The sequence below is a fragment of the Glandiceps talaboti genome, chromosome 3 (assembly GCF_964340395.1).
Source record: "Glandiceps talaboti chromosome 3, keGlaTala1.1, whole genome shotgun sequence".
Taxonomy (NCBI): domain Eukaryota; kingdom Metazoa; phylum Hemichordata; class Enteropneusta; family Spengelidae; genus Glandiceps; species Glandiceps talaboti.
In genome coordinates this window covers 29,905,516-29,923,415 of record NC_135551.1, presented here as the reverse complement: position 1 = coordinate 29,923,415, position 17,900 = coordinate 29,905,516, and the positions used below count along the sequence as shown (strand labels likewise).

At 33.7% G+C, this 17,900-nt stretch overlaps 1 protein-coding gene across 1 annotated transcript in view; it reads left to right on the top strand.

Moving 5' to 3' along the window:
- LOC144432863 (unconventional myosin-VI-like) overlaps positions 1-17,900 on the top strand; it is a 58,029-nt gene that overhangs the window by 22,621 nt on the left and 17,508 nt on the right. The window contains exons 4-14 of the mRNA XM_078121159.1: positions 6,794-6,867; positions 7,348-7,477; positions 7,848-7,953; positions 8,520-8,676; positions 9,318-9,482; positions 9,906-9,986; positions 12,925-13,108; positions 15,034-15,178; positions 16,779-17,028; positions 17,355-17,427; positions 17,672-17,799. Of these exons, the coding sequence (XP_077977285.1) occupies positions 6,794-6,867; positions 7,348-7,477; positions 7,848-7,953; positions 8,520-8,676; positions 9,318-9,482; positions 9,906-9,986; positions 12,925-13,108; positions 15,034-15,178; positions 16,779-17,028; positions 17,355-17,427; positions 17,672-17,799 (1,493 nt within the window). The remainder of the gene's footprint in view (positions 1-6,793; positions 6,868-7,347; positions 7,478-7,847; positions 7,954-8,519; positions 8,677-9,317; positions 9,483-9,905; positions 9,987-12,924; positions 13,109-15,033; positions 15,179-16,778; positions 17,029-17,354; positions 17,428-17,671; positions 17,800-17,900) is intronic.

Genomic DNA, 17,900 nt, shown 5'->3' with positions numbered 1-17,900 from the left:
TGTAATTGAAAATTAATTATTAACAAAGCCAGTTTGTACAAACTGTTGAAAGCAACTTACAATATTATTTATTTTATCCTTCATAAAAACATATTTTATGCTAAAACAATTGAATTCAAAATTAGCAATCATTTACATCCACAAAATATATCTTTGAGATTATCCCCGTACTTTAGATGAAACATTTCCTAGAGGCATATTAAAATAATTAAGTAGGAAAAGAAATAACAGTGAACAAAAGAAAAGACAGATGTATGATTGTAGAAGTCTGTATGAATTTAGGGCTGAGTGTCCTATCTTAACTAGCCAGATGATATCGCCTCAAGATTTTCATTTCTATGTACATATTGACCACACCCAACTCAAGATGTAAAAATTATGAAAATTTCATTTTAGCATGGGTGAAATGTCATATCAATGTGTATTATAAAATAAAATACTGGCAGGAAGTGTAAACCTTCAGAACTTAGAGAGAGTCACTGTTTAAAAAATGATATACATTGTGTTTGGGATAATGCAGTATATACCGCTGTAACAAACAAACAAACACACAAACAAACAAATAACATTTACTGTGTATGCTATTTAAATTTGTAGATATTACCTTACAGTATGTACCGCTCTAACAAACAAACAAATAACATATACTGTGTATGCTATTTAAATTATTAGATATTACCTTACAGTATATACCGCTCTAACAAACAAAAAAAAAAAAAAAAAATATATACTGTGTATGCTATTTAAATTATTAGATATTACCTTACAGTATATACCACTCTAACAAACAAACAAACAAACAAATAACATATACTGTGTATGCTATTTAAATTATTAGATATTACCTTACAGTATATACCACTCTAACAAACAAACAAACAAATAACATATACTGTGTATGCTATTTAAATTATTAGATATTACCTTACAGTATATACCACTCTAACAAACAAACAAACAAACAAATAACATATACTGTGTATGCTATTTAAATTTGTAGATATTACCTTACATTATATACCGCTTTTACAAACAAACAAACAAATAACATATACTGTGAATGTTATTTAAATTTGTAGATATTACCTTACAGTATGTACTGCTTTAACAAACAAACAAAGAAAACAAGTAACAAACAATAACAGCATTGTCTTATTGTAGGGTAATGTTATTGGTGGTCATAGGTATCAAAAAGAGTATATCACAGTATTTGAATCCATAATTGTTATTTTATTCTTCAGATATTAGATCAATATATTCATAGAGTGATAGAAGTAGACACTGAATTAAATTCTTAAAGAATGAGAGTCATCAAGAAAAATGATATTGGTTACTTGATAATGAAATATTATACAATGCTGTAGATGATTTATATAAAATTATTTTTAGCAACATTGAGCTAAGGTTCAGTGCTATATATATAAACTTAGTGGCTTGTGGAATGTATGTGTATGTGTGTATGGTATGTGTGTTTGTATAAGTGTGTGTGTGTGTGTGTGTGTGTGTGTGTGTGTGTTGTGTGTCGATTGATACCACCTGTCTATCACACTCAGTGACATATACACATTAATTACTATATAATGTGAAACTTAATTCATGTTTACAAAGATGACTAGGTATGACAGATTTTGACTGACACCTCAGATACTACCTTTCATTGTCATACTAATCAACTTGATAAAATACAGTGCCACAAAGTTCCCACAGCAGTAGTGCGGTATTACTTCATTTTCATAAAGGTATATGTATCTTGTGGACATGTCTGCAATACGTAATAACTGCAAAAGAATATACTAAACATTGATAGACAGCAATAATACCATCTTTGTATTCCCACATTTATAACATTGATTTAGTCACATGATATGTACACGTACTCTACATCTATGATGCATGTGTATGGTGTACATGTATATACATGTATGTGAATGTATGTATGTACAAAAGACTGGCAGGCCATTGACAGGGTGACTGATTGTTAATTGAAATCGCAATAACTGACATTTACACTTGAGTCATGCCATTGCATTAACCTCGTCACAATCACTTCATATCAATGTCAAGACTTTTAAGTCTGAGATCATTTTATACCGTTCATTCATTCACCACGTCAACCAATGTCTGCAAATCACTACTGATATATGATATATACAGTGTATGTTGTATACCAACTGTATCAAGTCTACTGATTATTTTAAACAATTCTTTCATTCACCCGTCAACCAATATCTATGTAACCTGTACTTAGCATACACTGGTACACCAAATGAATTTATTTGCAGCAAGATATTTCAGGTCATTATTTATTCAATCTCCACATCTCTGAAATGTTGTAAACTGTATTTTACACTGAGATTTTACAACCAATGTGAATTGACACCACTTTAATTACTTTCTCAACATTCAATAATGTAAATATTTGGAATTGACAGGTATTTTAATTACTCTCAAGAATTCAATGATTTAAATATTTTGGAATTGAAAGGCATTTTAATTACTCTCTCAAGGATTTAATGATGTAAGTATTAAGTATTTTTTAATTATAATCTAATTATAACTCTAATTCTAATTCTACATAGTCTAGTCCTATCCTATATTGAATCTCAAAATCTCTCAGAGATGATTTGATTCCATGTTTAACATCTAGACTATATTATATTACAGTACAGTTCTATGTACTAACAATGGTTACCATTCCCAGCATCCATTTATTGTACATCACACATTCACAGTGTACACGTTAGTATCTTGTCATGTGTGTGTGTTTATTTATTTACCCAAAAGCACAAATGAACATTACAGATACACATACAAAAATACTATTTCGTGGGTAAATAGGGGAATCGGGAAATCGTGTAAATGAATGAAAAAAATCTTCACCGTTCTTGGCAAGTCAGTACATCACACGTACATTGTATGTAATGTCATTGGGTTTGAGAACAGAAAGGTGGTATCACAGTTGTCTGTATAAGTCATATTAACTCTTCCCTATACAGCATGGGTATTGATCTGTGTACTTGTATGATACATGTACATGGTTTAAGTCACAGAGTGTGAAAGTAGAAATATGATATCAGGGTTGTGAGTGAAAGTCATTGAATTAGAAGTAGCCCTTGTACAACATGGTCAGTGTCAAACTGTGTACTTGTACATAGTACATATTTGGGATTTATTGTGTTACCTTATACTGTGTAGTCCAGTGTGCCCTCTAGTGATAGCCAAATTTTATTGTTGTGAGTCAAAATGATAAAAACTAACAGTTCTTGTGAGTCACCACATAGTAAGAGATAGGAGAACACCAAATTTTTGTGCGTCACTAGAAACTGTGTGCATCAGTGGTGCGTCAAATTGGCTTAGAGGGCACACTTCCTGAGTGTGTACTATTTTATAAAGATCAAGTCTCTGTTTCATAAAAAGCTATCTTATGAATCACATACGTATATATATATATATACTTCTCATCACCAATTAATCACTTTTCTCACAGAATGAGATACCAAGTCATAAAAGTTGACTTTCAAAAAGAATAAAGGATAGGATGCTCATTAAAATATATATTTCCAAGTTGAAAGCAAATAAATTTATTAAATTACAAATGGGGCATGCAATTTGATATCAGAGAGATAACTAAGCAGTAAAACTATCTGATCTGATGCATATATTGTAAACTATTATGTTTCCTTAATTTATAAGTCACCTTATCTTATTCATGACAGACAAAAATGAAATACGAATTAAATGTTTTTTTATTGACTGTATATATCGACTGCAAGAATAGCTACTTATACATCTAATGTCAAAGGTCGTCTGTTTCTATAGTAACAGTGATCTACTCAAGTTACAACTTGCAATCTTGGTTTTCAGGATTTTTTTGAATGGAGATTTCAGTGTAATTTACATAACAAATTACATTGCCTACACAGTAGTCAGCCAAATCACACAAATACAGTTTAATAGACATTGGTGCTTCAAGTTGATTGAAACACCCTGTTGCTATGGTAACATGACATTTATGATGAAATCAGCATAGAAATTGAAGGTGTTAAAAGGTATATTTTGACAATGTGTTGTGGCTGTGCTAATCACACAACATGTAGACTTGAGTAAGGGGCCATCTCACATTAATATATTAAGCTCTAAACGTGAAATGTATAGATTTCAGAGAAGGGGTATATACAACATGTACAATGTAGCTTAATGTTATTACAGCACAACTCTTGAATCCTCTCCACTTTCATTTTGCTAGCTAGTTGTCATCCTTATGTTAACACCGAGCTACGAAATCTGGTGTTGACATCAATCTGATGCAGACATTAACCCTTCTCCATTCTTGTGAGAATATCCTGTCTGGTTTTAGCACTGTCTGAGCTAACCATCTGTAAGTGTAAGTTTTCTATCCCTTCCTTGCACTGCAGAAAATGACTCTTAAAGGTCAGAGTTTTAATCCCAGGTTCTCATATTAGTGTTATCATCTTATCAGTGGAGTCACAAGGATTACATAGGATTATTCTTTTGTTCTCTCAACTTTTTGTAGAGAATGCCAGACAACTGTTTTTCATTCCTAAATTTTAATCCTTTTTCTATGTTAAACAAACATAGATGAACAAAATGATCTGTTACAAATCTGAGTCTGTGTCTGTAAAAATATGTAGCTGTACAGCGATGAATTATGCCAACCTCTAATTAAATCACTAAAAAATATTCCATAATTCATATTGCTGTCTCAAGATTTTTGAAATGAATGCCATGATGGATGAGAGGATCTTGTAGAGTGCAAACAAATTGGTGCTTGAATATTAAGTGATAATCAATGACTTTCCCTAAGGAGATAGTTTAAATGATGATATATTTCATTGATATAGCCTACCATGACTTTAGGATGATGATGACAAATGGAATAGGATCTTGTTACTATTAAATGGTTTATAAATTATCATGAATTGTTAACAGATGTAAAATCCATATGGTACAACCAGTTGTAAAGAGTTCACATGGTTGATGACATCTAGTTGATGACAGAAGTATTAATATGACAGAATCCCATGATGGCGTGAGGGTAAGTGTGGAGTACTTTGGGTATTTGCACAGTGCTTGCAGTATTGTTTATGTCCGTACTTTTAGTGAAAGTACAACAGAAAATGCTGCAAGTACAAGTGCAAATACCTGAGTACCCACACTGGAACTTTCATGGCATGGGGTTCTGTTATTATGACATGTTTATCTGAAATGGCAAATTTCCATAAATATCATAAAAATCATACAACAGATTTTGTGTGTATGTGTAGTGAACGATATCCTCACTTGCATATCGTTTCCATGCAGGGTATGCAATAATGTTTTCAGTATTACACTGCAGTGAAAATACCACTAGTATGTGTAGTTCTCTTTATTATGTAATCACTGGTACATAAATAATAAAGAGAACTTAATAAAATAAATCAAGATACTGTATTTAAAGTTTTGTATATTAATTTATAGCAAAAATTAGAACACTGGATAGTACCCTTAATAAACTTAGTATGTAAATGGTGACTAGTTTATGTCCTGTTTGCATAGTATCACCAGTTCCGCAAAATAGTGCAAAATAATAATATTACAGTATCTGATGATATATGAGTGTAAGTGTGGCATATTCAGAGTATTTTGTGACTGTTCACAGTAGTCACTGTATTCCAGTGAAAGTGCAGCTGAATGCAAGTACCCCGATTACTCACACTGGCATGTGTACATGATAACATCATAGAGTTCTGTTACCAAGGTTCTGAAAATTAAGACTCTAACAGAAGAATAAAAACTGTGCATCAATACATTTTATTATAATTGTTATATGAAGTGAAATAGTGTTTAAACGTAAAAAGGTAAATTTAACCTATACACATTTTATATTTAGATACATGTATGTACATGATACCTTTAAGGTATGGTGTCGGAATACAGTTTCACACAGCTGTTGACATACAGTGTAGAAATAGTATGTACAGGTATAATGTACATTGCTGATTCACAGGGTATAGAACCAGTGTGAACAATATTTCATGTGACAATACCTCTGATTGTTAAGATATTTTAGGATCAGGGGAAAAAAAATCTATACAGAAATAACAGATTTAAATTGTCATAAACATGCAAAACTTGAATACAGCAAATTATAAAGCGTTATGGACTGCTGTCTCTTGAATTTGAATTTGAATATGGATTTCAAAGTTTCCCTTCTACAACCAGTGTTTTTGCTAAGGTTGGGGAACCATGATAACAGAAAGGGGTAAAAGTTGAATAGTTTCCCATACAATCTATCATAATTTTGTTTGGGAACCTCAGTGAATAACTGGGGAACCTTGGTAGATTTTACTTGCTTACTGCCCTCAACAAAACACTGACAACAAGAAAAACCATCAAATCTAAAGAGTTAGCGAGATGGATTTGGAAAACTACTTATGCTCAACAAAAAAGACCATAAAAAATACACATTATAATTAATATGTTTGAACAAATTTGATATAATGGAGTAACTCTATAAGCAAATTAGGAAATGAAGACATTTTTCTATAATTTACAAAGTGACACTGGGTGTATGACATGGACAAATATTGCACAGATACAGTTTCGCCATAGTAATATATAGGAATCATTCTCACAAGCCAAAAAAATTATTTCTGCAGAAGCAACGAAATACCGTGCATCTTGGATGATGTCGTGAAAGAGGCTGTGATTTACAACAATGATAGGAACCTGATTATACATGTCAGTATATGATAATTCATATTTTATCTTATTTTGTTTGTTTTCTTTGTAGGTGCCTTAATGTACCTGAATGAAGCCACACTGCTTAACAATCTCAGACTTAGATACAAGAAAAATCAAATTTATGTAAGTACCAAGTACACTACAATAAATTTTGTAAATGGGGCCTGCAACATTGTCAACGTATTTGTGAACAGTAATGCGATGGAGAAAGAGACACTGAAAAGAGACATAAGCTGGCCTGCAACATTGTCAACATATTTGTGAACAGTAATGCAATGGAGAAAGAGACACTAAAAAGAGATATAAGCTGGCCTGCAACATTGTCAACGTATATGTGAACAGTAATGCGATGCAGAAAGAGACACTGACATAAGCTGTTTTGATGAGTCTATTTTGTGTTGATTTTAAAACTACGGTACGCAAGATGAAAGTGTTTTTACGAGATTTTGATTTTAGTGGGAAAAATATTCACCAGTAAAGATATTATATTATTATTATTATTACAAATCATGGTATTTTATCCTTGTCGCAACGTTTGCATTTTGCCAATATTCTCATAGCTAGCTAGAAATGATAATATGTTATTTGTTTTCTATTACACAGACCTATGTTGCCAATATCCTTATAGCTGTTAATCCCTACAGTGATATGCCAAAGCTTTATTCCAAAGAAGTTATCAAGAAATATCAAGGAAAATCTCTCGGCGTACTCCCACCTCATGTGTTTGCCATTGGTATGTAGACCTTGGGTCAAGTACATATATTCATATTCAATTTGCTGCATTGTCCATAATTTTCATCTCTGCAAAGTTTCAGCTTGTTTGAAACAGTCATGATGTTATACCAATCAACAGCCATCATTTTAATATTAGTCACATGACTTTTATGGTTGGTCATGTGACTGTTCAAGAAGTTTGTTACAGTTGTAGTCACATGACATTTTCTTTAGATCAGGTGACTTCTGATAATACTTTATGTAATCTCTAAGCATCTGAAGTGTGTTTTGATACCAAAAAGAGGAAAAGTTTGTGAAGATATTCACTTAATCGTGAGTTCTTTCATGATTTGTTCACACTCTGACACTGGTTTTGTTGTTTATAACAGCTGACAAAGCTTTTAGAGATATGAAGGTTTACAAGCAGAGTCAAGCTATTGTAGTGAGTGGTGAAAGTGGCGCTGGAAAGACAGAATCAACTAAATACATTCTAAGGTGAGTGTTTTATCTGGGAGCAGACTTTGGGTGAACAATGTCTGTCCAATGAGTGAGTGATACTTCTGGAAAGACAGAATCAACTAAATACATTCTAAGGTGAGTGTTTTATCTGGGAGCAGACTGTGGGTGAACAGTGTCTGTCCAATGAGTGAGAGATACTTCGAACAAAGAGAGTAGCAGAAATCAGAAACACATAGGAGGAAAACATGGAATGCTTGTTTGTGTCTGTGTCTGTCTGTCTGTCTGTCTGTCTGTCTCTGTCTGTCTGTCTCTGTCTTTCTGTTTGTTTGTTTGTCTCTGTCTGTTTGTCTATGTCTGTCTGGCTGGCTTTTTGTCTCTGGCTGGCTTGTCTCTGTCTGTGTTAGTCTCTGCATCTGTGTGTGTGTGTGTGTGTGTGTGTGTGTGTACATAATTATTGTATACAGTGTCTTGGGCATTGCATTTGATTTCATTGATATTATACTGATGGGGAATTCCTGTGTGTATATGATTTACTGTGTAGAGTGTCTTGTACAGCTGACATGCATGGTTTCATTGATAATATAAAATGTTTATATTTACAGATACCTGACAGAATCCCATGGATCTGGAGCCGGTGTTATAGAACAGAGAATTGTAGAGGCCAATCCTTTATTGGAAGCTTTTGGCAATGCTAAAACTATGAGAAATAATAACAGTAGTCGATTTGGAAAATTTGTAGAGATGCACTTTAACAACAAGGTAAGAAAGTGTGACCAAGAAATTATGAACTTACTGGTTCTGTATTTTTGATTTAGACAAAAAGAGTCAGCAAGCTGTTGAGGGATGGGGCTCGGTCTTTATAATTTGTCATGCCTCAGTACATGTGTGGATTGTGGGATAATACTCGGACTAATGAGGATCCACACTACTATGAAGAAGATCAACAACAACCCTACTACTCTGTATATGAAAGTCTTTCTTTGCTGTGCATGCAGTATCTGTGTTTTATTTATTGATTCAGTTGTAGTCAAGGATTCATGATGTTCTGGAAAAAATAATGATAGAAATTGGTGATTATCTCCACATCTCAAGTGAATCATGGGTCCTACACTACAATTTTCTAGGACTCATATAGTCAAACAAAGAAAAAATGCGATTTTAGTCTTCAGCTAGTTCTTAAATACTAATTTTTATGAATTACCAGACTAGCACATTGTTTTCATGTACAAGAAGGAAATTTAATCACTACTTGTTTTTGTATTTTTGTTTTCTAGTGAAATTAGCAAAAATAAATCTTTTGTGAAAATGTCCAGGTTGACAGTATATCTGTAGCCTAATAATGCCAAGTGACAACCTCCATGTCATCAGAATTCCTTCTGAATGTTGTATTTTTTTCACAGAATACTGTAGTAGGAGGCTATGTGTCTCACTACCTTCTAGAGAAGTCTCGTATTGTAGGACAAAGTAAAGAGGAAAGAAATTACCATGTATTCTACAGAATTTGTGCAGGTGCTTCAGAAGAACTCCGACAGAAATTCCACATCACAACACCAGATGATTATGTTGTATGTATAGCTTCTTTATCTGTTGCTTGGTATCTTGGTCTTGGTAACTCAGTAAAAACAAACGAAACCCTAGAAGGGTGCAGACCAGTGACAGAGGGTGGAATGACACCTCCTATCTTACAGTTACAAAGAAGGAATATTACTATATGTTGCTTTATACACAAAATTAAAATACAAAGCAGGTTTTAAGGGCAAGATTTTTCATTTCCATGAAAGTAAGACAGGCATTAACTGCAGCTTTCTTTGAGCTTGAAATTAATGTATAAATTGTACAATAATACCAAACATGGACAATTATCTTCGACTGTTTTCCCAGTAATTATCTAAAGAAAAAGTAACAAATACAACGTAAATAAATATTGATAGAATTTGTTTGTTATATTTACCAAGCCTAACTTCAAATGATTTCTGTATACCTTACAGTACTTAAAGAAAGGCAATACACAATATTTTACAACCAAGGAGACAGCTGCTAAGTTGCCTGAGAACAGGAAGAGTGCTCAGGTAGGCAAAATTCTTCTACAGAGATTGTCATAATAGTTTCCTTTAAAAACTTTTCTTTTCTTATGTTACACAACTAATTTTATTGCCAGAACTTAGCTTTGTCTGTTTATTAGAAGTAGATTTACTGTGAATCGATTTGCCATGCCCACCCCACCCAACCCCACCCCACCCTACCCCAACCTACCCCATCCCCCACTACACCCCATTTGATTCAAAGTAAATTACTTCAACACCAGTTGTATTGCATGATGGGAAAGGGGAGCTGATTCAAACCAATCTGATTCAGATTTTTGAGTAGGCACAGAATGAATAAATCTTACTAAAAATATTGCTACATTTCATCATCTGACTCCACAAAAAATCTCATCAACAATTGCTAATTATCTTCATATCTTAACAGAAATACTATTACAGCTAAAACAGGCAGTGCTTGTCAGAAGAGTATATGTAACAAATACATTTTATGATCAAAGTTGATCAGTGTACAAGTTGTAAGCTGTTGTTTTACCTTGATAGATAATAACACTTTTAGTACTGAAGACAGCGTGGTGGTTATTGAGAAAAGTTCAAAAGTGAATGACCATAAATAAAATTCTCTTCAATCACAATCCTGCTGTGTTCAGTAATAAATATACTCTTGTCCAGTGTGTAAAACAACAATCTCAGTTTGCTAAATGATTGACTTTCATCATTACAATGTATATGTTATGTACAGTCTTCTGGCGAATATTCCCTGTTTTACCTGTATGTTAGCAGATAGTTGCCAAATTATTTACAGTGTGACAATCTGCAAAAGGAAATGTAGCAATGATAGTGAGATTTTTGTCAAACCAGAAAACAGACAAAGAGACAGTTTTTGGCAAATATTTTATAAACCTTTATTTAACTTTGCCTTTTATTCAATATTATTTACAATTATTGTTTGTATTAAGTACAATTCTAAGTTTATACTTTAACAATAATATATTCACGGTATTATTTTGCTAATTTTTCTTATTAATTAACAAACATTCTCACTTAAGTTTGAATTTGTTTTGTACTTTGCTTTCGACCACCACTAAACTTTTTATTCAACTCTGAACCATATGATATGAACGTAAGTACAATATTCCATTTGAAGAGTAAAGGTGTCAATGTAGCTGTCTGAATGTGTCATTGTTCTCAAGGTCACACTTTATGTCAGGGCTCAAAATTAATGTTGGTCCTGCATCCACAGACTACCAATTCTTACCATTGGGCTGCAGTAGTTTGGTTGTAGCCTACTTAGGCTACCCTAGTTTGGAGGTTGTAGCCTACTTAGGCTACCATAGTTTGGAGGTTGTAGCCTACTTAGGCTACCCTAGTTTGGAGGTTGTAGCCTACTTAGGCTACCCTAGTTTGGAGGTTGTAGCCTACTTAGGCTACCCTAGTTTGGAGGTTGTAGCCTACTTAGGCTACCCTAGTTTGGAGGTTGTAGCCTACTTAAGCTACCATAGTTTGGAGGTTGTAGCCTACTTAGGCTACCATAGTTTGGAGGTTGTAGCCTACTTAGGCTACCCTAGTTTGGAGGTTGTAGCCTACTTAGGCTACCCTAGTTTGGAGGTTGTAGCCTACTTAGGCTACCATAGTTTGGAGGTTGTAGCCTACTTAGGCTACCATAGTTTGGAGATTGTAGCCTACTTAGGCTACCATAGTTTGGAGGTTGTAGCCTACTTAGGCTACCATAGTTTGCAGGTTGTAGCCTACTTAGGCTACCATAGTTTGGAGGTTGTAGCCTACTTAGGCTACCCTAGTTTGGAGGTTGTAGCCAACTTAGGCTACCATAGTTTGGAGGTTGTAGCCTACTTAGGCTACCATAGTTTTGAGGTTGTAGCCTACTTAGGCTACCATAGTTTGGAGGTTGTAGCCTACTTAGGCTACCATAGTTTGGAGGTTGTACTAACTTGTAGCCTACTTAGGCTACCATAGTTTGCAGCTTGTTATGAAAGGAAAAAAGTTAATTTTGAGCCCTGTATGTTATTATTGTTATAATAAGTGATTTGTATTTGAAGTGATAGATATCATTCTTAAATAGCGCCCTCTATGGCAACAATGCAGTTAGGAAGTAGATACATGTAAACTGAACGGGAAGGTTCTTTGATGCAAAGAAAATGTCAGAAAAAGATAACAGGAAGTTTGCCAAACACCAATATTTCTGTAATATTGTTGATGTTTATTAGTGGGTGCTATTTATAGAGAGGTATTTTTCATTTGTACTCATTTACTCTTGAAAGTGTAGCCTCTATACTGTACAAGGTTGTAATTTTTTTATAAAAATGAAAGAAAATGCAATATCATAATTACACAATAATCAAAGAAATTGGGCATACATATGTACATACACAAACACATGTATGTATGTAGGTACACACATACACACACATACATACATACACACACATACACATGCACACACACGCACACATACATACACACACACACACTCTCACACACACACACATACACACACATACAGACCAAACTTTGACAAATTGCAAAAATATATTAGAATACAGACACTTGCACAGTTACGTCAATGTTCATCCCTTAATACAATTTATGCAAGATATATGTACAATCACTGAAAGAGTGTGTAAAAAGTGACACCCATATTTCAAATACTGTAGCAGATAAATTTCACAGTGTTTTATGTGCATGTATTCACCACATGTAAAGGAGACATTTTATGTTATGTTCTGTATGTGATGCAACTAAACACAACTGTCAGTGACAGTGTAATTATCCTACTGATGTTAATGTGTTGTGGTGATACACTTTGTTATAAATTTGTATGTAATATCACAAGACATTTATTAAAAGAACAAAACCTGTTGACCCTCACAGAAGGTTTCAAAGGTACGTACAGTTTTACATTTGAATCCCTAATATTAATTCATTTTATGTTTTCCTATCCTTACAGTACAAGAAGGAAGGTGGTATGACAGACATTATCCTTGACGATGTTAAAGATTTCAAGAAAATGGACGATGCTATTCATAAATTGGGAGTTACAAATGATGAAAAAATGGATATGTTTCGTGTTGTGGCAGGTGTTTTACACCTTGGTAACATATTAATGGAAGATTGTTCAGAAGATTCAAAAGGTAACTATAACAACACCACATTTGTATCAGCATACTGGTTTAATCAAGAGATTCTTTTACATTTTCTTCCCTTCACAAATTTCTGGTGAATTATTGTCGTATTAGTCAACCTCACAAAGTACGTTTTTGTGATTTTTCTCTTTTGGATCTGAATCTTTTTAAACAAATGTATCATGACATCTGATTGGGCCTGTGTGAATTTTAATAAGTCACATGACATATTGGTGCCATCTGATTGGGCTGTGAATTTTCATGGGTCACATGATAAATTTATGACATCTGATTTGGCCTGTGTGAATTTTAATAAGTCACATGACATATTGGTGCCATCTGATTGGGGCATGTGAATTTTCATGGGTCACATGACAAATTTGTGTCACCTGATTGGACCCATGTGAATATTCCCTGAGGTGTAGCACTTGATAAATTAATGTCATTTGCTTGTCTCAAATTAACATGGTATATTATAACATGCTGGTCACATGACAAATTTCACTGGGGAAAAAAGGATTAGCAAATCCACCAAAATGTCAGTTTTTAATGTAGATTAGACTGGCACCTTTTCCTCTAGAGGTTTTCGTTTTTCAAACACGAGCTTGTCTCCCAAAGGCTTAGGTGATCACCGGAATGTAAACAGTCACTCACTCAGGTCACTATTTCACACAAACACACTTTTTATTCACATAAAAACTGATACAACATCAGAGACTTGAGTATAAAGTCAGAATATCAGATCTAATTTTGATTCAATTACCGATGAAAGGGAAGGAGTTTGAGTGACTTATTACAGCAATGACCATTATATTTTCATCCACCTAATCTCCTAATGTGTTTCTCATTTGGACATAATTAGCTAGAGGAATGTGTGTGTGTGTGTGTGTGTGTGTGTGTGTGTGTGTGTGACTTCATTGAAAGGAAGGGGTTTGGGGGCTATGTGTTCAATGAAGGCCTGTTTTAACCATTGAATATTATTTTCATCCACATAATCCTGGTTTCTAATATTGCTATGATTTTCCTTACTTCTGCTACAGCTGTGACCTCAACAGACTCTACCTCATACCAAGGTCACTTAGTAGATTTCTTTTATTATTTCAGGTGTTCTGTATTGTAATAGTGTTTTATGCTTGTACTGGTTTTTTTTTAATACAATAATTTAACATTTTTTTACTTTATTTAATGCATGGCTATCATTTGTGTAAAAAAATGACTGTAATTATCACACAATTTGCACAATAAAATTGAATTGCCATGTTCATCCGCACCTTAAACCATCTGGATTTCATACAAAATACATAGCATTTACTAAATTTGCATAAATTTGCATATTATTGAATTGAAACAGATGTTAGACAGAAAAACATGGATGAATATGGTACATTTATTTATCCACTAGTTCACAGGTGAAATTTTAAATAGTTTTAAGGTTTTTAGAAAAAAAATAATGGATTTAATATTCTCAGGCAGTGGAATAAAACCATTTTCTGTTTCGTTGTCTTACAAAATCAAGTTGATATGATTTATCACATTATTGTTACACTTGTATAATAAGAAAATAAAGACTGAAAAGAAAGAAGACGACAAATCCTCTCAGTGGATAAAAATTTACAAAAATTCAGTTATCTGAAAAATCTACTAGGCTAGCTAAGAGAAGGTGACAGATCTGTAGAACAGATGGTAGAGTTTCCAAGCCTGAGGAGAAGTATGTTTACTTGACAATGTGAAGTCTATGCCATGATATTTAACGTAAGGGTTGAATTGTAAAATATAGAAAACTGTTCATTTTGAAATAATGTTAAAAGTGTACTTCAACTATAATCTCAACACATGATATGACGTTGATATACAAATGTATCGTCAAATATTGAAATTTTGGTATGGATAAATAAAGATCTGTTTGATAAAAGTGAAGTTACTTGTTATTAAAGGTGGGAGTATGGTATCTCCTGGAGCTGAAAAAGCACTTAAACTAACAGCTGAGTTGATGATGGTTGATGCTGAAGATTTAAGAGAAAGTCTGACAACAAGAATTATGCAGACAGCTAAAGGTGGTGGAAGAGGAACATTGATTAAGTATGTTAATACAGATGTACATGTGTGTGTGTATGTTGTATGTCAATATAGATGTACATGTGTGTATGTTGTATGTTAATACAGATGTACATGTGTGTATGTTGTATGTTAATACAGATGTACATGTGTGTATGTATATGTTGTATGTCAATACAGGTGTACATGTGTGTATGTTGTATGTCAATACAGATGTACATGTGTGTATATGTGTATGTTGTATGTTAATACAGATGTACATGTGTGTGTATATATGTATGTATGTATGTATGTATGTGTATGTTGTATGTCAATACAGATGTACATGTGTGTGTATGTATGTGTGTATGTTGTGTCAATACAGATGTACATATGTGTATATGTGTATGTTGTATGTCAATACAGATGTACATATGTGTGTATGTTGTATGTCAATACAGATGTACATGTGTGTATGTTGTGTCAATACAGATGTACATATGTGTGTATGTGTATGTGTATGTTGTATGTTAATACAGATGTACATGTGTGTGTATGTTGTATGTCAATACAGATGTACATATGTGTGTAACTATGTATATGTGTATGTTGTATGTCAATATAGATGTACATATGTGTATATGTGTATGTTGTATGTCAATACAGATGTACATGTGTGTGTATGTATATGTGTATGTTGTATGTCAATACAGATGTACATGTGTGTGTATGTATATGTGTATGTTGTATGACAATACAGATGTACATGTGTGTGTATGTATATGTGTATGTTGTATGTCAATACAGATGTACATGTGTGTATGTGTATGTTGTATGTCAATACAGATATACATGTGTGTATGTATATGTGTATGTTGTATGTCAATACAGATGTACATGTATGTATATGTGTATGTTGTATGTCAATACAGATGTACATGTGTGTGTATGTATATGTGTATGTTGTGTGTCAATACAGATGTACATGTGTGTGTTTATGTATATGTGTATGTTGTATGTCAATACAGATGTACATGTGTATGTCTGTCAGTATGTGTTAATGCAGATGTTTCTTTGTGTATGTCAGTACAGATGTCCCTGTGTGTGTATATGTCTGTCCTCCCCCCCCCCACTTGAATAACTTGTCATGAAAGAAATGCTCTGTTTGTGAACAAGTGTCATTGTCACCACCATGACTGTAGATGACATCGACAGTCCAGACACTTGCTTATTATTGCCAGAGAGGGTGCTGTTCCACAAAATATTGGGGGGCAGGGGGGGGGCAAAAAAATTATTTTGATATTGGAGCTGAAAATTTGGTTTAGTTGGGTAATAAGAAACAGGGGGGGGGGGGGGGAACAGGGTCACCCTTACTTCATTTCTTCACCATGACAACAACCAAATGGTGGCCATATTTGTTGTAAAAATTCAGAATATGATTAGTAAGTTAAAATGTTATGGTGTACATCTTTGATACAGACAAGATCATATATAAAGTTTATGTTCAACAAAGCCAAATGGTATCCAAGTAACTATTTTGTATTTCCAGGGTTTCCTTACATAAAGACCCAGTCTAACGAATGTGTTCTATTTCCAGGGTTCCTTTACATGTAGACCCAGTCTAACTAATGTGCTTTATTTCCAGGGTTCCCTTACGTAAAGACCAAGCCACGCATGCCAGAGATGCCCTGGCTAAGGCTATCTACTCCAGACTGTTTGATTATATTGTGGAACGTGTCAACCGATGCTTTCCGTTCAAGACATCCTCTACCTATATTGGTGTACTCGATATCGCAGGATTTGAATATTTTCAACTCAATAGCTTTGAACAGTTCTGTATCAATTACTGTAATGAGAAACTGCAGCAGTTTTTCAACAAGAGAGTCTTGAAAGAGGTAAGTAAAAGATAGTTTAAATTTTCAACTTGTTGTGAAGTTTGTTGTCAATGTTAGGCCACAGGCCAATATGACATAAAACATAACTAAATGAAAACAGAATACAGTGTAAAAACAGGTTGAAAAATGTTGTTCAAAGTTTGCACTCATGCTTCATGGAATACTGTCACAATATGCCACCAGTGTAAGCCACCACTCTGAGGTACAATGTACTATGCCTATAGTCTAAGTATAAGCCACCACTGTGAGGTACTATGCCTATAGTCTGAGTGTAAGCCATCTCTGAAGATTGTGTTTTTTTACTGTCCATTTTCTGACTTACCCAGGAACAAGAACTGTACAAGAAAGAAGGCCTGGGTATTGCTCACGTCAGCTATGTAGATAACCAAGACACAATAGGTAAGAAGGTCTAGTCAAGTTTTAAATCTTTTATGAAATTCTGCTGTCCAGTTAAAAAGTAATAAAAACCTGTAATTCCAACCTGTAAATAGTTCAAACCAGGTGTAAGAGTAAAATATTTTACTAAAATATGTAAATCAATGTAACGTTTACTGCTATATAGATATCAATGAGTTGAAACCAGGTGGTATTATGAACTATTATGCTAAACTATGTAAATAAATGTAATTTGAACCCCATATAGATATGATTGAGGTGAGACCAGGTGGTATCATGGACCTGTTAGATGAAGAAAGTAAACTACCCAGAGCTAGCCCCAACAACTTTACAAGTAATATACACATCAAACATAAAGATAACTTTCGACTTGCTGTAAGTATTATTACATTTGCATTGTAAAATTATCTAGCTTAGCTCTTATTCCTCTCAGGATGATAAATATATATTGTCAAATTCATATGACCCGTAAATCT